Source organism: Lepus europaeus, chromosome X (assembly GCF_033115175.1).
Source record: "Lepus europaeus isolate LE1 chromosome X, mLepTim1.pri, whole genome shotgun sequence".
NCBI classification, from domain to species: Eukaryota; Metazoa; Chordata; class Mammalia; order Lagomorpha; family Leporidae; genus Lepus; species Lepus europaeus.
The window spans coordinates 131,297,110-131,321,087 of record NC_084850.1 but is presented as its reverse complement, the minus strand read 5'-3'; the positions used below and the strand labels follow the sequence as shown (position 1 = coordinate 131,321,087).

Here is a 23,978-nt window from a genome sequence, read left to right as displayed (position 1 = left end):
CACTTCACTGCAGGACTTGTTTGCTGTGGGGAGGGACGAATGCATGTCTTTACTCTTTACCTTATCAGACAGTACCTGTACACACACATCTCTTTCTCTCTCTCTCAGCACACGCACACACACACACACACTCACACTCATGTTCACACTCATATTCACACTTGCAGAAATCTCCCAAGGACAAATATTAATTCTCAAGAACAACACAGTCTACATTCAGAAAGAGAAAGAGGACTTTTTTCCCTAAGTGCCTCCAAGCCCTCCATCCTGGACTTGGTACCTCACATCATTATACTATCTGAATCGATTCTTCTATTCATTTTTCCCTTTCACATTAGCCAGTGTTGGTCCTCTGGTAGCAGAGTGTAGTGGTTGCCTCTTTAGCTATACAAAGACCCATTCCATGTGTCGAAATGACCACTTAAAGTAGACATTGCTTTCTTGCCCAAGGCCCCTCCACAGCCTTATCTCTGTCTGAGCTGGGATTGGTTTCATTCCTACAGTTCCATATACCTTAGCTCTAGACCCGCATAACCTTTTGGAGTGGTTGAGGTTGTTTTCCCACATTCCTTGCGCTAGCAGATGGCCTATCAATCTTGGGACATATGAGTTGGCCTTATTCCTTTTATCTCTTTTACCCCTATATAACATCCTTCACCAAGTCATGGTGAAGTTATCTCCTTGATTATTCCTGTAACCCATCTGTTTCTCTCCATTTCTCGCCTCTCTTCTGCCACCACTGCTGTCTCCATGTTGGTTGTCAGTCCATCCCATCACACGTCTCCATTTACCATTGCTCCTCACTTTTTCACTAGTCATATGAGGGGACTTCAAAAAGTTTCTGGGAAAATAGGATTAACACAAATAAAAATATAAACTGTATTTTTATTGAGAATAAATGTTCAAGACACTTTTGTAAGTAATGATATGAGCCATCTAATTCATCTCTAAAAACTGAGTGTCCTGGGAATTTAATCATGCAAATGCAGTCTTTTTGACATTATTAACTGAAAAAAGGGTGCCCTTTAAAGATGTTTTACGATTAGGAAACAAAAAGAAGTCAGAAGAAGCCAATTCAAGACTATAAGGTGGATGCATACTGATTTCCCTCAAAACTCTCACCGAATCTCTCTTGCGCATGAGTAGGAATGTTGTCATGGTGAAGAAGGGCTCTCTAGTGAAGCATTCCTAAGCATTTTTTTCTGATACAGCTTGGGCCAACTTTCTCAAAGCACTCTCCTAACAAGCAAATGTTATTGTTCTTTGATCCTCCCGAAAGTCAACAACCAAAATGCTTTTGGCGTTCCAAAAATACTATTGTCATGCCCTTGGCTCTTGACCAGTCCACTTTTGTTCTGAGTGGACCACTTCTACTTCTTGGTAACCATTGCTTTGATTGTGTTGTGTCTTCAGGATCGTACTGGCAAAGCCATGTTTTATCTCCTGTTACAAGTCTTCAAAGAAACACTTCAGGCTTTTTATCCCATTTGTTTGAAATTTCCACTTAAAGTCCTGCTTTTGTCTGCAGCTGATCTGGCACAACAGTTTTGGTATCCACTGAGCAGAAAGTTTGAAACCATTTAATTTCTCAGTGGAATCATATAACCTGAACCAACTGAGAGGTCTGTAGTACTATTATTTTTGCTGTTAGTCATTGGCCCTCTTCAATGAAGGCCTGAAGAACACAAATTTTTCCTTGAAAATTGATGTGGACAGTCTGCTGCTGTGAGCTGCATCTTCAACATCACCTTATCCTTTCTTGAAACAATTTATCCATTTGTAAACTGCTGATTTTGGGGAAGCAACTGTCCCCATACACTTTTGAGACATCAATGATTTCCCCATTCTTGCACTCAAGCTTCACTATACATTTGATGTTTGTTCTTGCTTCCATTTTAGTAGAACTGATGTTGCTCTAATCAGGGCTCTTTTCAAATTGATATTTTATTCTTCTTAGTGCCCCAAACTAGATCCTGTTCAGACATGTCATAACAAGTTAGTATGAATTTATTTTAATGCCAAAAAAATTTTTAAAGATTTTAATTTATTTGACAGGTAGAGTTACAGACAGTGAGAGAGAGAGAGACAGAGAGAAAGGTTTTCCTTCCGTTAGTTCACTCCCCAAATAGTCACAACAGCCGGAGCTGCACCAATCCGGAGCCAGGACCCAGGTGCTTCTTCCTGGTCTCCCACGCGGGTGCAGGGGCCCAAGGACTTGGGCCATCTTCTACTGCTTTCCCAGGCCATAGCAGAGAGCTGGACCGGAAGAAGAGCAACCGGGACTAGAACTGGCGCCCATATGGGATGCTGGCGCTGCAGGTGGAGGATTAACCTAGTGCGCCAAAGCGCCAGCCCCAATGCCAAAAAAATTTTAAAAAATATCTGCAGTTTTTTCATAATGTACATTTTCTATGAACCTTTTGAAGGCCCCTCATATGGTCATGCCTCCTTAAACTAAATTGTAAGCTCTATGAGGATTTCTCTGGTTCACTGCTGTGTTCCTTGTGCCAGCACAGTTCTTGGCAGGTAATAGGCACTCAATATTTACTTTCTAAATGAATAAAAAATAAATTTAGTTCAATTCACATGGAAGCAATGAGAGTAGGTCCCTAGCAGTGTCTTGCATACAACACACTATCAAGGAGTACCTGCTGGATAAGTAAATACTTCTTTTGCTCAAGACCATATAAGTAATTAGTGGCTGTACTTAAATGAAGTCTGCTTACTCCAGTTCATCCTAAGTCTTGGCTGCACATTAGAAATACCCAGGGAATTTAAAAATTCCTAATGCCCAGGCTGTACCCTAGACCAATTAAAGTATAACTTCTTGGGGTGGTCATAACCAGCAGTTGAGACACTGATTCAGATTCTTGTGTCCCACATCAGACTACCTATATTTGGTTCCAGTTCCTAACTCCAGTTTCCTGATAATGTAGATCCCGAGAGTCAGTCATAATGGCTCAAGTGCTTGGGCTCCTTCTGCCCACTTGGAAGACCTGAATTAAATTCTTGCATTCTGGCTCCAGCATCAGCCCCTGCCCCAGACATTGCATGCATTTTGGAAGTGAACCAGTGGGTTGGAACTCTCTTTGTACCTATGTCTGTCTGTCTGTCTGTCTGTCTCTCTCTCTCTCCCTCTCTCTCTGGCTTTGGATCTTTGGAATAAATAAGTTGATACCAAAAACAAAACAAGACAAAAAGACAAACCCAGGAATTCTTGGTGAGGCTGGCAGTGGAGATGTGGTACCAATATTTTTTAAAAGGTTTCCAGGTGATTTTGATGTGCAGCCAAAGTAGAGAATCATGGTGAATCATGAAGAAGATACAAGTTAATTCCATACTCCTCACACTGTATCCAATAGCAAAAGTTAGAGAAAACTAAAAACTTTCTGAATGAATAAAACACTGAATTCACAAGGCTAGAAATAGTGGTAGTTTGTGGGAGACAGGGAGCATGTTATGTTGGATAACACCATGGTAAGAACTAGCATGTATTAATGTCTAAAAGTGAAGACTGAAGGCAGAGAAATAGTTTTGTAATGTGAAGGTAGACTCGGAAAGGAAATAAGTAAGGGGAATATATTTGAGACTGGTTACCAGGAAATTATTGCCTAAGAATCCTCTTAGACCAGAGCAGAGTGACTCCAGAGATTTGGGGAAGATTCTTTGTTTTGTTATTTAAAATGGGCAAACCTCCAGCTGTGTTTCCCAAGGAGACTCTTTTTAGACAATGATGGAGAAGAATGTAGATGTCATTTTCTCCCAAAACAAACAAACAAAAAACCACAAGCACCATGTCAGATAACAGCAGTACATGGTGGTTCATTTCATCCCAGAATCACCAGGTCTTTGGTTGAGGTTTGTTTTCAGAACTTTCATATATGAAGCTGAGAATTATGATCTGAAAGAGAATTGAGAAAAGAAAAGAAGGGTGGCTTGCCCAGGGAATTCTCTAACTCACTGATGAGAGTGCTGTGTTCAAGGTTTCTACCTTTCAGCCCCAGGCTCCATCCTTTGCATGCTACCTTAATCACAGGGGGTTACCTTCCTACAATTAGAACTGACAATGACAGCTTTGTAAACACATCACAGGGAATCTTAAAATATGAGGAAACAGCAAAGTAAACCACCATCCAATAGCACTGAATTGGATTGGCTTTTGTCTATTTGCTGCATATATATAATAAATAGGTATCAACATTAATATATAAAACACTTCATTTAGGCATTAGAATTCAATACAATGTTTAATTAAAATATGATCTTTACATGGTAAATTCTTCTGTTTGTGTGGAATTGCTCATAGGGAGTTTTCAGATCTATGAAGATTCAGGGACTGACCTGTCAATTAGTCCTAGGCTTTAGCCATTTGAACACTTGGCATATATGGAAGAACAAGACTGAAGGGGAAGAAAGTCATATTGATTTCAGAGCTTTGCTAGGATGGAATTCTCTGTTTCAGGTGACAAAAACCAAACTGATGTTATCGTAAAGCTGAAGGAATTGGTCCAAATGGGAACTGGATTTAGGTAGCCTTTATTACCTCCCAGATTACACAGTTCTCCCTAGTTGCCTTCATTTTATACATTGCTTTATACTTGTTTTTGTGTAGACATACTATACAATGTGCATCTCATATGTTTTAACATTGGAAACTACAAAGCAGCATGCAAGAATTTAGGTTGGATTAATATTGAACATTAGTGTTTGGAAATAAGTAATCTTAGATCTAGAAGGGTCATTTAGTTTAGTTTATTCCTTCTAGGTATTTGAATATTTAAACATCAAGATGCTGAGTTTGGAGACAGGACAAAGACTATAGAAACCCTGAATTGAGTTTTTGGATTCTCTAGTCATGGAGTTCTTTCATCATGATCAGTTGAATACTGATCTAGGGGAGATTATCACAATTGATTCTTGTTTTTATGCTTCACATTAACTTGTATCTCAATATTAACAATTCTTTTGCAATTTTTCCTATCCAGGGATCAGTTGAGGATCAAATTAATTGATTTATAATTAGTATTTAAAACTCTTGGGATGTTATACTGGTCAGAACCAACATGGTGGCTAGTTGCATATAGGTGAGTGATAAATGACATGAGTTGTAAGCAAGCTCTTCAATTCAAAGGATGAAAGTTTCTGATGCTGTGTTCAAAGAGGGAAATGCAAAAAAAAATGTATGCTTTCTTAATTTAAAAAAAAAATGAACCTCTCAGAAGGTTACATCCCCCTAGAATGGCAACCCATGGCCAAGGACTCTCTAGAACTGTGTCAAACATACTCTGGACTGGTACTCACACTCTAAAGGTATCTGAGGCTAGCCTTATCCTGAATGCACATCTCTGCTTAGCTCCCTCTACCATCCTTACTTCCTCACAGGTTCCTCCTGAGAGTACTCCTTTACTAAGTCATCTACACCCAAAATTTCCTACTTCAGTCTCTGCTAATCGAAGCCTGATCTAAGACAGGGTATTGGGGCCAGCACTGTGACATAGTGGGTTAAGCCACTGCCTGCAATGCCATATGGATGCTGGTTCAAGTCCTGGCTGCTCCACTTCACATGCAGCTCCCTGCTAATGCACCTGGGAGGGCAGCGGAAGATGGCCCAGGTTCTTGGGCTTCTGTAGCCACATGGGAGCCCAAAAGGAAGCTCTTGGCTCCTGGCTTTGGTCTGGTCCATCCCCAGCCATTGCGGCCATTTGGGGAGCAAACCAGTGAATGGAAGATCTCTCTCTCTGTCTCTCCCTCTCTCTAACTCTGCCTTCCAAAAACTAAAATAACTCTTTAAAAAATAATAATATGTATGGAAAAAATGAATACGATAGACCCAGAATTCTGGTCTCCTGACAGTACAGAATTCTGATCTCCTGAATTAGGTAGCATTGTTTTGCCAAGAATTAGTACTCCTGTAGACAGAACTGTATCTGTATGTACAGTGACTAACAAAAATTGGTGCTTATTTTCATAATATAAGAAATCTAGAGTGGAAGGAGTCCAGGCATGGGGCAGCTGTAGTTCTAATTTGTATCCCAGGCGCCTTCTCTCCTTTGGCTTTACCATCCTTTGCAGGAGGCTTTCATTCTCATGCATGACACGGTCCAGAACAGCCCATCTATTGCAGTCTGGAGTCCAATCTCCAAGAAAAAGGAAGACGCACGAAGGGGCAGATCTTATATTAGAAAGCAAAAATATGTTCAGAAATCTCTAGCAGATTTCTGTGTAGATGTCCTTGTCCAGAGCTATGTCATCTGGTCAACCCTGAATGCAAGGAGTCTGGGATGGTGAGCAGATTGGCTGGCACCACTGCCATCTGGAACCAAAGTGAGATTCTGTTATATTAGGAAGGCAGAAGAGGGTAAGTGGCTATGTTTCTTACATGAACAAAACTACCTGAGGCCTAAGCGTGTTTAGAAACAAATTGTCCCTCTCCTAGCAGCAAACAGCAAAACTAAAATAAAAGTGGAAAATATATATTTTTTTAAAAATCCAACTCTCTTCTCTGTTTCTGCCTCCCTATCCTTGTATTGTGGCTTCCTTAGCAACCAGAGGTGAAGTTTTCCCCAAGGTCAGTAAGAAGGAAATATTTTAAATGTGTTTCAAAGATCAAAATGAGGCTGTAACTGAAGTAATAGGCCTACTGAGTTTTTTCAACAGAATTCTAAGATGACTGTTTATTTTCATCCTAGTGGCTTGGTAGTCCATCTGTACACTAGAGAGTAAGTAGGATAGTCACCTTTTAAATTCTTGTGCTCATAAGTAGGAAATTCAGACCTTGCAATGTTTCTGCTGGTGTGGCCGTTACTGTAGGAGACTCCTAGGTACTATCATGCCTTATGGCGAGTCTTGTGTTTCTCCATGGAGAGGTTTTCATTATTTCCAGACTCCTATTGAACCTATTATGAGACCATCGAGACAGGATGAGAAATAAAAATGACTACTTTGTGCACTGGGCTGTTATTCTTGGATCTTTACAATTGAGGAGGAGAAAGAAAACACCTCCAAAAATAATTTAAGAAGCATGGCTGGTCGGTTGTCTCACATTTGATCCCAAGAGTGCTGCAGTTCATGCACAAATATGAAAAGGGCCACATAAGTAAATTTCAGTGACATTTTTTGTTACAAATCTCCCACTGACAAAATCACCTTTCCCATCAAGGGCCGTCTTAGCATGCAATTTAAGTGTTGGCCCTTCCAGTCAAGTGCCTTTGTGTTGAGAGTTCTAGATTTCCGTTTACAGAGTTCTTTCTCTGATGGCTCCATCATGCTGGGTTTGAATCAGTAAGTTGACCTTTTCATATCTTTGTGTTAACAATTCATGAAATTGGCTGTGATGTTTGGTTGTGTTGATGAGGAGGCACCAGACCAAATATCCTGACCCCCCCTCCATACTTACCTAACACCAGCCGTGTCATTTTCAAGGGCAAGACACCATTTCTGCAAGTGGATTTGTTAGTCATGTTGATTAGAGGAGTGTAATAGTTCCTTCCAAAGAAGCAGACTCTCAGCCATTACTGCTAATTGAGTAAATACTTTTTTTTGGTTGGTTGTGTGTGATAGCCCGTCTAATACAACATCATATATTATTATCCCAGTGAGCTTTCTACGGCAATGTTAACTTGTTATGAACCTGCATGAAGTACTTTATTCTCTGGTTTTCTTATTAGACTTACTAACATGCCATTGTTGTATTGTTAACATTTAACAGCCTGGGAAGAAAAAAGAACACGCTATTATACAACTCTTGGCAAAGCCATCACTGATGGAGACAAGTTGTTAAGCTTCAGGAAGTTTTAACTTTCTTGCACTCAATTTCTTATTGTTAATACAAGGTTTGTATTCTTCCTGGGCCCCCTGATTTTGTAAAGGAAATTGAGGGCAAAAAAGGGGTGGGGGACCAGGAAGAGACACAAATCAGGCTGAGCCATTTGCAGTGCCTGTACTTAACATCAGTGATTAATCAAACTAATGGGGAGTTCTAATTCGGTGCTTTGCTACCCTTAAGCCTTGTAATTGCGGTGTCTCTGAACCCAAAGGAAACGCATTGCGCTCTGCGTGCCCAGGCGCATAGCTTTGAAATCTTCATAACTCTGTAATTACTATAGTGCTTTCCTTCAAATCTGGCTCAATTTCACTTCCTTAATGAGCACCACGATCTTGATAAAGTTGGAAGTTTGCTGCCTCTGCTATTCACAAGGACTCAATCCCAGGCTGATAATGGGAGTTGTAGGTTTTACTCCCTCAAGTCCCTCTCAAAAAAGGCTGATTTATTTTAGGACCACCACAGTCAAAAGCACTTCCTCTGGGTCAAGGCCAGCACTGGGTGTTTTCATCACAGAATGGTGCTTGGCGAGCAAATTCTGAACAGTTAAAAAGAGGAGGGAACAGGGGGAGCTTATGAAACCCTGGAGAATGGCTGTTTAACTTTATTAGCACCATGTGCCCCAGAGACTGTGGTTCGTCTTACCCAGTTGAGGACTTTTCTTTATAGGAAATATATTAAAAATCTTCCACTTCCTCTTTATAAACTGAGCCCTGCCAAAGAGTGAAAATTACAAGTGAGCTTTGAAAAGAAGGCAACATAATTTCCACATTCCTTCTCCTCCAGCCTGATTTCCAGGGCTGTTTACAGACTTGCTGGAAACACCGGTTAATGAAGCTGTAGTCAAGAGCACATCTGCTCTGGCAGCCAGTTGGTGGGCCTCTGAATTTTAAAGCCACTCTGTTGTTCCTTTGACCACGTGTTGATGCTTGGGTCTCGGCTTCATCCTTTCCAGGTTTGAGCTGTAAGAATCAGCAGCCCTGAAGCCTGTGTTGCTCTTAAAATCCTTGCTCCACTGTGTAGTCCTCCCAGACAATGCTAATCGCTCTGGGATTCTGAATACCACTTAATTCTTATCTCTATTATAGCTTGCCTGACTTTGCACTACAATTATTTGTTTACATGTCTGTCTCCCCCACTAGTCTGCACCCTTTGAGAGCACTGTTTGTGTCTTCTTTCCTTTTATATCCCCAGCATCTCACCGAGGCCTGAGCACCCAGTAAATGTTTGTTGCGTAACCAAAGGAATGAATAAATGAATGAAACTCCATTGTTGGGTGCTATCGCCATCTGCTCTAACTCTGTCAGTTATTTTGAATTATGCATTCGCAGTTCTGACTAGATCCAGATTTGGCATGTTTAAAATTATATTCAGTTGTAAAATGTGAGGCTAGGATGTTTGAAGATAAGAAAGCAGAATTCCTCTCATTGGAAACAATGTGAGTAATCAACAGGTCTCTGCATGGGAAGATAAAAAGGCGCGCGGGGGGGGGGGGGGCACTCTTTGGACTTGCGGTCTTTGACATTTTGGGAAAACCACTTAGTAGCATTATTTTCCTCCCTGCCCACGTTTCCCTGTCAGTAAAACACAGAGACTCCTGTCTTTCCTACTTAATAGACTAAAGAAGAATTTGAGTGAGAGAAAAGTGAGAGCTAAAAGAAAGGGACAGCTGTGAGTAGTGACATAGAGTCGTTTCCCCCCTTAAAACTACACACGAGAATCATCAACATACTAGTACAGGTACGCACACAAGGGGGCATCAAAAAGTCCACAGAGAATGGAATGAGAAGGTATTCATTTGGGGGCCAACATTTTTGAAATCCATGCATATGAGGGGTCTTCAAAAAAGTTCATAGCAAGTGTATGTTATGAAAAAAAATCTGTGGAGGGATTTCAAAATTTTTTGGCACCAAAAGTCTATTTTCTATTTTCCACAAATATTTGAAGTACCCTCATACTTAAGTGTATAGAGGCTTGATATTTTGTTCTATGAATGAATATGTCCTCCTCAAGTGTTTCACGGGAACACCAGGAGACAAAGCCAAGATTCTGGAGCTGAGGAAAATGTAGACTTTTGAGTTTACATAAAAGTTTTGGACATAATCTGCATGCAATAAGCTACACGTGTGAAAGAACGTGTGCCCACTCGGACAAGATGGAATCAGAGCATGGGCCACTGCCTTCCTCCCATAAACCTGCAAAGCTAAAGGAGAGAGGGAGTTGATAAGTCTCTAAGTTTAGCAGCTAACTTTAGAGCTGGGAGAACCTCTTGCGGACTCTGAAGGTGGTGGCCTCTTGAAGTGGGGTACAGAAAGATGAGTAACATCTCCCCAACCCTCAGGCCATTATGTGTATGAGCTCTGCCCATATGGCAAAACTCTCTCATCTTTAGCTTTCATTGTTTCCAATAAGATATTTTTCTCTACTATCACTTTATCCATAAGAGCAGTTTAAGTATAGGATAAACATGAGCTCTCAATAGATTTCTGCTTTGATGTGAACCATATTCCCCTCCAGGGATTTCCTGAAAATGACAGCCACTCACTTCTCCTCTCACCACCTACTTCCAAATCTGCCTTTCGTCCTTTACAAGGTATTGCAACATTACTTTTTATGTACAATCCATGTTCGCTTACTTTTAAATTGTTGGGTCTTACTTATGTTAACTTGTATCTGTGAAATGGTTTAGGTCACTTAGGTTGTAATGGAATGTTCATAACTTTTCCTAATGAAATTAATGGAAATATATTTTTAAAGATTATTTATTTGAAAAGCAGAGTTACAGAGAGAGAGAGAGAGAGAGAGAGAGAGAGAGAGAGAAATCTTCCATCTGCTGGTTCACTCCCCAAATGGCTGCAACAGCCGTGGTTGGGCCAGGCCAAAGCCAGGGACGAGGAGCTTCTTCCAGGTCTCCCAAGCGGATACAGGGGTGCAAGCCCTTGGGCCATCTTCTGCTGCTTTCCCAGGTGCACTAGGAGGGAGCTGGATTGGAAGTAGAGTAGCCAGGGTTCAAACCAGTGCCTATATGGGATGCCAGTATTACAGATGGCTGCTTAACCTACTGTGCCACAGCCCCAGCCCCCATGGAAATATTTTTTTATTTAACAGCATTTTAGTGGCAGGGTTTTTAGGATTGAATTAACGTGATTAAGTGAGAAATAGGTGCAATTCAGTGGAGGAAGGGAGTCTTCAGTCACTATAATTAAATGATTATGCTAACTTGCACCATGCATCTGGTATTTCTTAGACAAAAGAAGTATTTTCTCAAGTATAAATAATCCTAGTGCAACACTGATGCTGGGATATCTGAATCAGAACATTTCTAGTGAAGCGTCTTTTGGAAAATTCTGCCTTGCTGCTTGTGAGGTGCTACAGGAAACTTGACTATGGTTCTATGGAAGCATGAGGATAGCCAGGCTGAGAGTGGAGAGGTTCTCCGGCCACCGTAATGCCAATTCTGTTGCTCAGCAAAGTCTTTCCCTCTATTGGGTTTGAGCAGCCAGGAGCGTAACTGGGGCGTGGGGACAGCAGACAGGATATTTCTTTCATTTTACAATGGCATAAGGTTTATACTGACGGTACATTTGAGTTTATGGGGAAATTGCGCTGCAGGAACGATGGCTGGAGATTAGGCAATAGGGTCATTTTTAAATGCTGCCTCTGCTTTCCATTTTGGCTACAAGCCAGGAGTAAATATGTGTTCATAAGTAGTGGTGTGTGAATGTGTGTGTGTGTATGTGTGTGTGTGAAAGAGAGAGAGAGAGAGAGAGAGAGAGAGAGAGAGAGAGATCGGGAAAGAGCAACATATACATAACTAGGTATAACAATCTAGCTTCAGGTAGCAACCGTGACTACATCAGAACGTTTTGTGGGAAAACTCAGGATCAAATGATACAATCTGGGATTTGAATAAGCAAGACACAACTTGTGGGTGTGTTGAAAATTCATCAGCATTGGGCTATAGCAGCATCCCCTCAAGATTACATGTCATTGCTTCCTTTTTTCCCCCTTTGACTTCAGTATTTTAGTTCCATCAAGCAGGAGCCAATCCAAAAAACCATGTATGGGGGGAGAGGTGAATCACCCGGAAGGGACTTGAGAGGGTAACGGGTAGGTTGGGGCCAGGAGGTCTTCTGACAGCTGCCCTCTCCTAGCTAGCACACTATTTCCATTCACAGTAGTACTAATGTGTAACATTCACAAAGTTTACTAAAGACACCTTTATTCACACCTGACACAGGACTGAAAATACATCAAGCAACTGTGTCAATGACTCTGACCATTGATATTAGTTATATTTTTGGTGAGTTTGGAGGAGGCTGTCTTTCAAAGTCACACACAAAAAAAACTTTTGTAAAAACCTAAAACGCTGGGGACCACCAAAGAAAAGGGAGGGGAGAGTGAGAACGAAAGGGATCTAAAGCCAGAATCAAAGCTTTTTATTTTTAACCAAACAGCCATATCAGCACATGAGTAGGAGGCCAAAAGATTACAAAGCAATTTTTCCTTTGTGCATCCTTGAACTGTGCTTTGAATCATTTTGAAATCTTGACTTGAGTCTGTGCTTTGGGGCAAACATCAAGGTATGCAGTCTGTCCTGGAGCTTAATTACCTCCTGGGACATTCCTTCTCCTGGGCCTGTGCCCTTCCCTTGGGATCATTTCTCTTTGGCCTGGAAGGAATTTGCCAACAACCTGAAATTCCTTTTAGATGTGAGAATCACACACATTCATTCATTGACCATGTCAGTGTTCAGCTGGGTCTACTTCACTGGTGTCCTTGAATGCTATTAACAGGATAGTGCTGGGTGACGGGGAGTGAAGGCAGGGGACTGCTGCCATCGGACTTGCTTTCATATCCCCCCCTCATTGTTCTAGATGCTTCCATGTGTTTAGGGAAGAGTCTGGCTTGCCTGCCTAGCAAAATTCATGTTCTGAATGTGAACATATTAAAAAGTCAAGCTAAATTTTAAAGCAGGCAATTCTAAGTTTTTTTAGATTTGTGAGAAAATGAACAAATCCTTAGAAACTGTTAAAATGTTCTTCCTTTCACTTTTTATTTTCAATCAAATTTAAATCTGCAAAAAATGCATGCCAATCCTCAATATGTCCTTTACCTAGACTATTTTCTACATTTTGCCATAGTTTTTTCTCTCTCTTTACACATACACATTCTTGTCATCATCTTCCTTGCTATGACTCAATCATTTGTGTGTACCTTGTGGACATCATGACCCTTTACCCCCAAAGCCCTAGCCTGGATCTTTTATGAACAAGGGCATTCCCTTGCCAAGAATATTATTTTTAGGAAGAATAAGACAAGGCTCTGTTGAAACCTTTATAACCAAAATGTGGGCAAGTCCAAACTGCTAACCACTGAACCCTGAGCAGCAGCCTTTCAATAAAGATGGAGAGGCCAGGAGACACTATGGCAGCTCTGCAGCACCGTATTGTTGCCATAAAACGTATTTGCCCAAATTCACTTTAGACACATGAAACGAAGGCTGCATTCCCAAGGTCTGGCTTGTGACTTTAAAATACAAAGCTGTTTTGCCGGTATACTCTTTGGAGAGATGAAAGCATGCATTTTATTAACATTTCCCAAACTCTTTACATTTTAGGTTGACAGCATCCAGCCTGCAGCCTGCTGCCATCGAAAATGTATGCCCTTTAAGAAATTATACCTTTCAGTTAACTGAAGGGGAAAACTTCGTCCTTCTGTGAATCATCATCTCTGACGGACAACTTCAGAAACCCTGCGTAAGATTAGCCTAGGACGGTGACAAACAGGTAATCGTGTTCATCTCATCTAGCGTGCAACGAGTTTTGCCAGCAGTTTTCTGGGGTTTTGCTCATTGGTGGTTTGGGTCTCATTCATGATGTTCTGTAGAGAGGGTGCCCAGAGCCCGCGACCACGTGCTGCCTGGGAAGGGGGTATAAGCAGCACTCTGGTCACTGGGGCTGCACAGGCCGGAGCCCATGCCCGTCACCCTCCGCAGCTTCTCACTGCGCTCCCAGAGCCCGGGGCACCCTGAAGGAGTAGCCAAGTTTCCCCTCTAAGAGCCCAAAGGACTTGCCCAGAGCTGGAATTCCGGCGAAGCAACTTGCTGCAACAGGCCAAATCGGCCGCATCCCCAGTACCCTCCCCGCCTCCCTCTGCGCTTGCTACCCACACCCCTACTCCCAAACTTGAGGCCTCCCCGCCCCCACCGGCTCAGCCCTCACCCCTTGGACAGGAGGAAGTGTCTTGGCGCCGGAACGTGCCCTGCGCCGCGAGGCCACCAGTGACTCCCAGCGGCCGCACAGGGCGCTGCGCCCCCCTCGCCCTGGCCTCCCCCGCCCGGCGTCCGCTCCGCCGCCCCCGCGCCGCCTCCTGCGCCCGGACTGGAGGCGGATTCCTCTCTCCGGGTTTTCAGAGCGCCTCTTAGAAACCTCCTCCCCGCCCAGAGAGGAGAGATCCCGGGCGCACTCGCTCCCCGGAGCGGCCGAGGGGCGCGCGGGGAGAGGCCTGCGCCGGGGTACTTTCAAACTGAGGCGCGCGCACACACTCACACCCACCCACCCATACATACACACACACACACACACACACCCATTTATATAGGCGGCGGCGGTAGCGAGCGCAGGAGCGATGGAGCTGAGCCAGCCGACCCCAGTTGGAAGCAAGTGAGGAGAGCCCAGGCACACCCCAGGATTTCTGTGCCCGGCGCTTGTCATCCTCCCCAGGGAAGCGTGCACCCAAGAGAGGACCAGCTGGACTGATTTGCTAGGGAGAGGGCGGGGAAGAGGAGGAGGCCAGGTGAGCAAGGAGCCCCTACGTATCCGGACTGCCGGATCGCGCCTTTGCCTGATTCCTGCCCTCTCCTTGTTCAGGTGGGCGCGCCGGGTCCCCAGCTCACAAGGGGTGCTCGGAAGAGAGCAGAAAGTCGCGACCCGGCCGCGCGGGATGCCTTTCGCCAAGCGGATCGTGGAGCCGCAGTGGCTGTGCCGGCAGCGGCGCCCGGCGCCCGGCCCAGCAGAGGACGCGAGTGGAGGCAGCGCTGAGCCGCCGCCGCCCCTGCAGCCGCCCGGCCGGCTCGAGGAGGCCGAGGCGCCGGGGCCAGAGGAGCCTCCCCGCGCGCCCGCCGCGCCCCCCGGGCTGCCGCCGCCGCCCCCGCCGCTGCCTGAGGCAGCAGACCAGGCTCAGCCGCCTCACGGAGAGGCGCCGGCGGCCGGCGAGGAGATCGCGGCGGGGGTCCCGGAGGCGGCGGCGGCGGTTGGCGACGCGTCCTCGGCGGCAGCCGCGGCTGTGCTACTCATGCTGGACCTGTGCGCAGTCAGCAACGCCGCGCTGGCCCGCGTCCTCCGGCAGCTCTCCGACGTGGCCCGGCACGCATGCAGCCTCTTCCAGGAGCTCGAGAGCGACATCCAGCTCACCCATCGCCGCGTCTGGGCGCTGCAGGGCAAGCTGGGCGGCGTGCAGCGCGTCCTCGGCACGCTGGACCCCAAGCAGGAGGCAGTGCGTGAGTACCCGCGCCGTCCGCCCTCTGGGCGCTCGGCCCCTGCGCCGCACCCTCGCGCCCTCCGCGGTCGCCGCAACCCCAGCCCCGCGGCGCCGCGCCCGCCGCAGCTTGCACCTTACTCTTGCCTTCGCTGCCCTCCCTGCCCCAAGATCCACCGCCATCCTCCGGGGCCTGAGTGGCCAGGCTGCACACCGATGCGGGGATGTAGAGTGGAGGGCTCAAAGTTAAAGGACCGCCTGTGAATTCGCAGGCAGCCTTGAGCCGAGAGGCGGCAGAAAGGGAGCGTTTGGGGGAGCACGGGAGGCAGAGGCTCTGTCATTCACCTCCCGGGCTCGCCTTTCGTGTCCTTGGGAGGGCAGAGAGGTATAACTTCTGTGGTGGCCAGCAGCTTGGCCCCCAGCCCTATAGCGCACCCCAGGCGTGTTTGGGGGTTCCAGGAGCAGTACGTGTCTTTTCAGGGCTTCTGCAGCAGCACGCCGTTTGGTCACTCTTGCTATGCTCTCAGGGCTACCCTGAGCCCCGAACTTGTGCTTTGCCCTCTCGCGAAACCGAGCGCGGCGCAGCTGGCCTCCTGGAGTGAACTCCAAAGCGCTCTGCTGAAAACCCTCCTGTGCCAGAGGGGCCGCGGGAAGGGGCGTGGAAGGGAGAGGCCCTGGGCCCTCTGCAGAGCCCGGAGCCCCCTGGGCATGCTTTCCGCTTCAGCTGTCCGGGGTTTCTGGAGCATCTGCCCTCCAAGCGTTCTGCAGGCTGCTCTCCCGCAGCCCCGGCTGGTTGTCGCCTGCGGACTTAGGTGTGAAATAGTCCCGCCAGGCAGGCTGCGGGGAGCCACGAAGGAGGGCCGGGAGACCCTTGGACATCTCTGCTGCGCGTTCACTTCACTTTGCGACACCTCCAGGACTCTCGGTTATGTCATCTACGCTCCAGGGGGTACGCAGGCGGGTCCCCTGTCTCGGACAGGGGCAGCGGAATCATTTAGGGACTGCCAGGATGGTGGACAGGGCCACTGGGCTGGCGCGCCCGTCTTCTGGCGCCTAGTCGAGCTGCGACGCTCGCTCGCAGCCAAGGTGATGTCAGCGGCTCAGACTTACGTAAGAAGCTTCCTGGGGGGCTGCAGCAGCTGCACCGGTGCACAGCGGCCTCGGGAGTGGAGTGCGCGGGACCCAGGCACTTTCTCGGCATCCTTCCCTGGGGATTTCCGGGCACCTCTCCCCCACCCACACCCCCACCCCAGCCACCCAGCCCAGCCTTCTCCAGGTCCCTGCCCGCCCGCCCCGCACCTTCTCTCCCTTTTCCTCTGCTCCCCTGAAAAACCCCTTTGAACCCCGCCTCGGGAATTCGCTGCTTTTCTGCAATAACAATAATAATAAGCGTAATGAATAAATGCTGTGCGCGATCGGTTTTCGCAGCTATAAAAGACCCAGAGTTGGGTTAATGACTGGTTGTTTCAAAGGGCAATTCCGGGGATGAGTTCTGGAAAGAATTAGGACTGCCGTAGGCCAAGTCGTATTTTACTTTTGGGACTTAAAATGAGCGCTTTAATCCTACCTCCTTCTTACCCCAAACCACACAGCAGGGCCAGGCCCTTGGCTTTGCACGGCACTGAGAGCTAGGCAGTGTAGTTGGGGGAGTGCTGATTTCAGTACTTCACAAGTCCTGGAGGGAAGTTGTGCAGCCTGTTGAGTGGTGCATACATTTCCCGTGTGTGTGTGTGTGTGTGTATGTGAGAGAGAGAGAGAGAGAGAGAGAGAGAGAGAGAGAGAGAGAGAGATCTCCTTAAGTTAGCTCCCACACAGGTGAAACAGTGCGGGAGCAGAATGTGTGCTTCCGTCTGCCTTTTCTGGAGAAGCAGCAGTGGGCAGTTAGGTACTCAGAGTTTCACAGTCCTTTCCAGCCCTTGCCAATGAGCAGACTGTAAACTAATGGTTATGGAGATAGGAGAGGATCGTTAGTGTGTGCATACAGCTAAGGACATACTCTATACATACTGATATGTGACTAGATGAAGATGAGGTTAACATAGTACCCAAGGATGGATTTAACATCTCTTACTATTTTTTTCATTGTTCTAAAGCGCTACTTCCATACTTTGTGTTCAGATCTCTCTTTTGTCCATTTAAATTTAAGACAGCATTGTTTTCATTTGAGGTCATAACAGGCATTACCTTCTGGAGGAAAAGCACAATATTGTGTGTCTTACTTTGGGTAGCCCAGAGTGCAGAGCTGGAGACAAGGATTTTCAGTGCAAGAATTCATTTGGGAGGCGATATCAGGAAACAGAGAGAAGGAGTGCGGAAGTGAGACAGGGCAGGGAGAGAAGCCTATACAAGGTGTAAGCTGGGTATGCCTGTGCACCACTGGGGTTTAATCCAGCTGGGGACACTCTGAGCTCAACACCTCCTCTACTGAGGAAATGAGGGAGCTGGACTGTTTCTGCACACAGGCCTCACTTACACAAGGTAGCACTGGAACAAGAACTCTGGCATCTGGGACCTGCCCCATGTGTGGTCCCAACATGCTTCAGGGCCAGGTAGAGAGATGACTGAAGCCTGTAATGAATATAGGAATGTCTGCAGAGGTTGAGCAGGGCAGAGGCGCTGTGGGCAGGGCACCAGGCACTTTGTGCACATCCCTTTAGCATTGCTCCAGCCTAGGGGAGTTTCAAAGCGAGAGGAAGCCCAGGAGTGCACTTGTTCCCTTTTCTACCTCCTTGAGGATGTCTGGCTGCCTCCCACCAAGATCACCATTCCCCAGCACAGTCTGCTTGCTGCTTCATCCTTAACTAGCTGCTTCCTGTTGCCCTGGCACAAGCTGGGAGGCCTTTAACATGGGTGGTATGATCTGATGCACACTTTGGCAAGTGTGAAGGCTGGCAGGCCACTTGGATAGTATGTCTGGTGGTGATGGCTAGGACTATAGGGAGGTAGCTGTGGAGATGGTGACAAGTGGTCAGATTCTGAATTAATTTTGGAAATAAATTCACAGGACTTACTGATTAGATTGGGTCCAGAGTGTGAAAAAAATAACTAAAGGAGACTCCTAGTTTTTTTTTTTAAGATTTTATTTATTTATTTGAGTAGTAGAGTTACAGACAGTGAGAGGTAGAGACAGAGAGAGGTCTTCCATCCACTGGTTCACTCCCCAAATGGCCGCAATGGCCAGAGCTGGGCCAATCTGAAGCCAGGAGCCAGGAGCTTCTCCCACGTGGGTGCAGGGGCCCAAGGACTTGGGCCGTCTTCCACTGCTTTCCCAGGCCACAGCAGAGAGCTGGATTGGGAGAGGAGCAGCTGGGACTTAAAACAGCGCCCATATGGGATGCTTGCACCACAGGCAGAGGATTAACCTACTGTACCACATACTTATTTATTTATTGCTTAAATAACTCATTCATTCTAGGTGGTACCATTTACAGAAATAGGGAAGGCTAGTGAGGCAGTGAATATTTTTTTGTGGAGGAAATGCAACAATAGTTTTCAATTTGAGTCATGTTAAGTTTAAGACAGCTGATGTGTCTTAGACAACCAGATATATGAGTTGAGAGCTCAGGAGAGAAGTCCAGGCTGCAAAGAAGTGTTGGAGCTGGGGACAGTGCAGATAGTAAAGAAAAGGGGGCCAGGCCTTGGCTTAAGGAAGTTCAAGTTTGCAAGTTTCTTTTTTTTTTTTTTTTGACAGGCAGAGTGGATAGTGAGAGAGAGACAGAGAGAAAGGTCTTCCTTTTTGCCGTTGGTTCACCCTCCAATGGCCGCTGCGGCCAGCACATCTCGCTGATCTGAAGCCTGAAGCCAGGAGCCAGGTGCTTCTCCCAGTCTCCCATGCGGGTACAGGGCCCAAGGACTTGGGCCATCCTCCACTGCACTCCCGGGCCATAGCAGAGAGCTGGCCTGGAAGAAGGGCAACCGGGACAGAATCCAGCGCCCCAACCAGGACTAGAACCTGGTGTGCCGGCGCCGCAAGGCGGAGGATCAGCCTGTTAAGCCACAGCGGCAAGTTTCATAAGAGAGAAGAAAGGCCGAGAAAGAGCAGCCAGACAGCTGGAAGGCAAATCAGGAGAGTATGTTATGATGGAAGGTAGGATAAGGTGTTTCAAGAATAGGGGAGAGGTCAACTTGATCAAATTCTTCTGAGAGCAAGATGTGCACTGACAAGAGACCATTGAGTTTGGTAACCTATAACTAGATAGTGGCATTGATAGGTGCCATTTTGGTGGAGAGATGGAGATGCAGGCCAAAGAGGAAGGGCTGGAGAAAGAGCAGGAGGAATGGAAGAAGAAATAGCAAGTATGGGCAATTCTTGTAAGAAGTTTTACTCTGAAAGGAAGAGAAGAAATGGAGCAGTGGCTGGAGAGGAATGAGATATTGAGGTGATTTTTCTTAAAAAGTATTGATGATTTAGGCATATTTGGATTCTGCGGAGAGAAGGAAATGGATGCTTGTGGAGAAAACGGAATATTTGTGGAAGTCCTTGAGTAGCTGAGAAGGGATGAGATGAAAGCCCCATTTCGTCCATGAGACCTGGAGGGGAAGGTGGAGCACAGAGCTGAGAGGCAGGTGGGCTGGTGGACTGACAGCACTGGGATGGAGTGTTCTACAGTTACATTTATTTTCTCTGCAAAGTATGTGGTGAGGTCATCAGCTGAGCGGCTGTTGGCAATGTGAGGAGAGAAGAGAAGGTGTTAATAAGTTGTCTCATGGAGGGAACGTGGATGCAATAAGGAAGTACAGTGGAATTATCTGGCTGTTTTGAGAGCCTTCTGAGATTTATGGCCATAAACTTGAACTGAGTCCAGCTTTTCAGTCACTAACACCTGAGGCTTTGGAATTACTTCATAGGCCTCAACACCAAGATGTTCATCCTTAGACATTTTAATATTGTTGGCCTTTTGACTGCTGCTGATTATATTTAGTTACTGAGTTGTTAATTTTATATTAAAGTTTACCATTACATATTCAGAAAAAACACAGATCATAAGTGTTCAGCTTGATTAATTTTCACAAAACAAATAACCCATGTAACAACTGAAATCAAGAAATAAAGCATTACCTTACCTAAAACACTCACTTTCCCCTCAAGTCTTCTACTAGTCATTGTCCCCCTCCCCAAAGGTAACCAATAATTCCCCAAGTTCTACTCCGTGACTTAGATTTTAGTATTTTTAGCTTTTTATAATTGGATTTATATATGTAATTTTTAGAATCTAGCATTATTTACTCAATACTATGTAAGAATTTTCATGTTGTTGTATATACAGTAGATTGTTCATTCCCATTGATGAATAAAATACCATAGTGAATGCATACCATATTTTCTTGATCCATTCTCCTGATGATGGACGTTTGGATTGTTGCCAGTTTAGAGATATTACTTTGAACATTTTTCTACATGCCTTGTGATGGGCCTTTAAATTTTTTTATATTCATTTATCTTATTTATTTAAAAGGCAGAGACATGGAGAGGGGAAGGACAGAGAGAGAGAGAGAGAGAGAGAGAGAGAGATGAGAAGGAGAGAGAGATAACCAACCATCCACTGGTTCGCTCTCCAAATGTCCACAAAAGCCAGGGCTGGGGTAAGCAAAAGCCAGGAGCTGAGAACTCAGACCAGTTCTGCCATGTACATTTCAGGGATCCAGCTACTGGAGCCCTTACTTGCTGCTTCCCAGGGTCTGCATTATCAGGAAGCTGGAATAGAGAGCAAAGCTGGGACTCAAACCCATATCTCATCTAGATATGGAATGTGGGCATCCAAAGTAGTAACTTAATGAATGTACCAGAGGCCAATGAGCTTATGTATACACAGATGTTTGATATGTATCTACAAGTAGAATTATTGATAAAAGGGGATGGATATGTTTGGCTTTAGTAGATACCACCCAATAGTTTTCTAACATGATCATAGCAACTTACACTCCCAGCAATATATGAATATTCCAGTTGCTCCACATTCCTGCTGACACTGATATTGTCTTTTTAACTGTAGCTACTCTGGTGGGTATATAATGAAATGTCAGTGATTTAATTTGTACTTCTCTGAGAGCTTGTGAGATTGAATACCTTTTCATGCATACTTTTTAACTATTTGGATATTCCCTTTTGTGAATTACCTATTCAAGATCTTTCCTCAGTTGTCAATATAGTTCTTGTAGATTTTCTCATTGTATTGCAGGAGAGGCTTATATATTATGACTACAAATCATTTTCATCTGTAAGTATAAGGTCACTTCAAAAAGCTTGTGAAAAATGGAGTTAATAGATAAGTTTATTTTGATGCAAAAAATTGAAATCCATGCACAGATTTTTCATAATATACATTTCCTAGGAACTTTCTGAAGACTCCTTGTATTACAGATATCCTTTTCTACTCAGTGGCTTGTCTTTTTCACTGTCTTGGATAAGAAATTCTTATTTTTATGTGGTCTGATTTATCAGTTATTTCATTTTATGGTGTGTGTGTGTTCTCTTTTGTTTGTTCTTAAGCAAATTATTAACTAGTCAATCCCATGAGTGAAGATATTTCATATGTTCTAGAAACTTTTTTGTTTTGTCTTTGTAATTTAGAGTCATGATTCATATGGAATTGATATTTGAAAGTGGTGTGAGGTAGGGGTTAAGATGAATTTTTCCACATGGATACATAGTTGACCAATTATTACTTATCGAAAAGACCATCATTTCTCTGCTACATTTTTATAACACTTTTTGTCATTTATCAAGTGCATTGATTTTATTTTTAGCTAACATTTATTGAGTTCTTTTATTTGTCAAGCCCTGTACTAAGAGTTTTGTTTGAATTACCTTATTTAATCTTCACAGTAACTCAATGAGAGAAGTACTATTATTTTCTCATTTGAGGATTAGAAACTTCTTCCAAGTAGCAACAACTAGAAGGTGGTGGGGCTCAGAATTAGGATCCAGCCCTGAGTCTACAAGATATATGTTCAATAAGGAGAGTTTTGTGCTATTTGTTGACACATAAATTTAGTAAATTACTGTATTAAAACCAAGGCCTTTCATGATATTCTCCTGTCTACTTCGCAAGCCTCATTTCTTTTTCTTTCACTTATTTCCCCTCCTTGCCTTCTCCACTTTCCCCTCTATTCTAGCTCTATGCACCTGTCACACTGAAAGTCAAAATTATACAGAGAGAGAAGGAGAGGCAGAGAGAGGTCTTCCATCCACTGGTCCTCTCTCCAATTGGCCACAATGGCAAGAGCTGTGCCAAACCAAAGCCAGGAGCCAGGAGCTTCCTCCAGGTCTCCCATGTGGGTGCAGGGGCCCTGCTTTCCCAGGCCATAGCAGAGAGCTGGATCGGAAGTGGAGCAGCTGGGACTCAAACTGGTGCCTGTATGGGATGCCGGTGCTTCAGGCCAGGGCGTTAAACTGCTGCGTCACAGCGCTGGCCCCTCACTGTCTAATTTTATTCTTTGATATTCAGCTGATATGTCTTCTTCCCTGTGAAGCAGAACCTGGCTTCTTGTCTAGTACCTCTCCTACCCACAATTTTTCTAGAACTCTATGCTCACCTTAGCTTTTTAAAAAGATGTATTTATTTATTTGAAAGTCAGCATTATGGTGTGTGTGTGTGTGGGAGGGAGGGAGGGAGGGAGAGAGAGAGAGAGAGAGAGAGAGAGAGAGATCTTCCATCTGCTGGTTCACTCCCCAAATGGCTGCAATGGTCTGAAGCCAGGAGCCAGGAGCTTCTTCTGGGTCTCCCATGTGGATGCAGGTGCCCAAGGACTTGGGCTGTCCTATGCTGCTTTTCCAGGTGGATTAGCAGGGTGCTGGATTGGAAGTGGAGCAACCAGGACTCGAGCCAGTGCCCATATGGAATGCTGGCATTGCAGACGTTGGCTTTACCCACTATGCCACAATGTTGGTTCCTTGTTTTAGCTTTTGTCATCCTGTACAGCAGACACTGTCGGTGCCCTATCTATATTCCTTCAGCTCTCATCTCTCATGCTGAATGCTTACTGTAGACTCTTGTGACTCTTGTGGCTTTTATTTTTTTCTGGATAATGGACCACGCTTGGCCTTGCAGATAGGTAACCCAAAGATGCCAACAAGTTAGTTCCCCTGAAGCAGCACTCAGCCAATTATGGATAGGGAGTTAGTGGCCAAATGTTGGCTTCCTTACCCTTGGATCAGAGAGCTCTGCTGTGTGTTCTACAGCATCTCTCAGTCTTCTCCAGTAGGACTGATACCCAGTTGCCCACAGTGGTGATTTGATAATGACATACCATGTGTTCATTGCCTTTCTTTCTCTGTCTTGATTTTCTTGCTTATCTGTGGTGTTCTCTGGAGTCACTTCTCAGATAAAATACTTGTACTCAGAGTTACACTTGCACTATTAGGGTCTTGCTTCTGGGGAAACTCAAACCAAGAAAATCTGTTTATCCTTTAAGCTGTGAGGATTAAGGGACCACAAGTATAATATATATATAGGTAAGTCAAATCTCAGAAAAGTTTACTTTTATTGAATTAAAAAGTACTTTCTTCCCTTATTGTGAAAGCAAGCCTGTAGGTGTTCTATTGTACAATAAGGTAATAATAGTTAACAATAACATAATGTACTTTCTAAATAGCTAGAAGAAAGACTTCTGAATGTACACACTACAAAGAAACCTTGAATATATGAAGTATGGATACTAATTATCCTAATATGAT

General features: G+C 45.0%; 1 protein-coding gene across 2 annotated transcripts in view; it reads left to right on the top strand.

Moving 5' to 3' along the window:
• The first annotated feature begins 14,294 nt into the window (after window positions 1-14,294).
• Window positions 14,295-23,978, top strand: part of NHS (NHS actin remodeling regulator) — a 375,395-nt gene continuing 365,711 nt past the window's right edge. Inside the window, exons 1-2 of one of the 2 annotated variants that reach the window (XM_062183891.1) lie at window positions 14,295-14,620; window positions 14,695-15,323. In XM_062183891.1, the coding sequence (XP_062039875.1) occupies window positions 14,768-15,323 (556 nt within the window). In that variant the 5' untranslated portion in view covers window positions 14,295-14,620; window positions 14,695-14,767. Of the gene's footprint in view, window positions 15,324-23,978 lie in introns of both variants that reach the window. The other variant, XM_062183889.1, reaches the window with a different exon arrangement.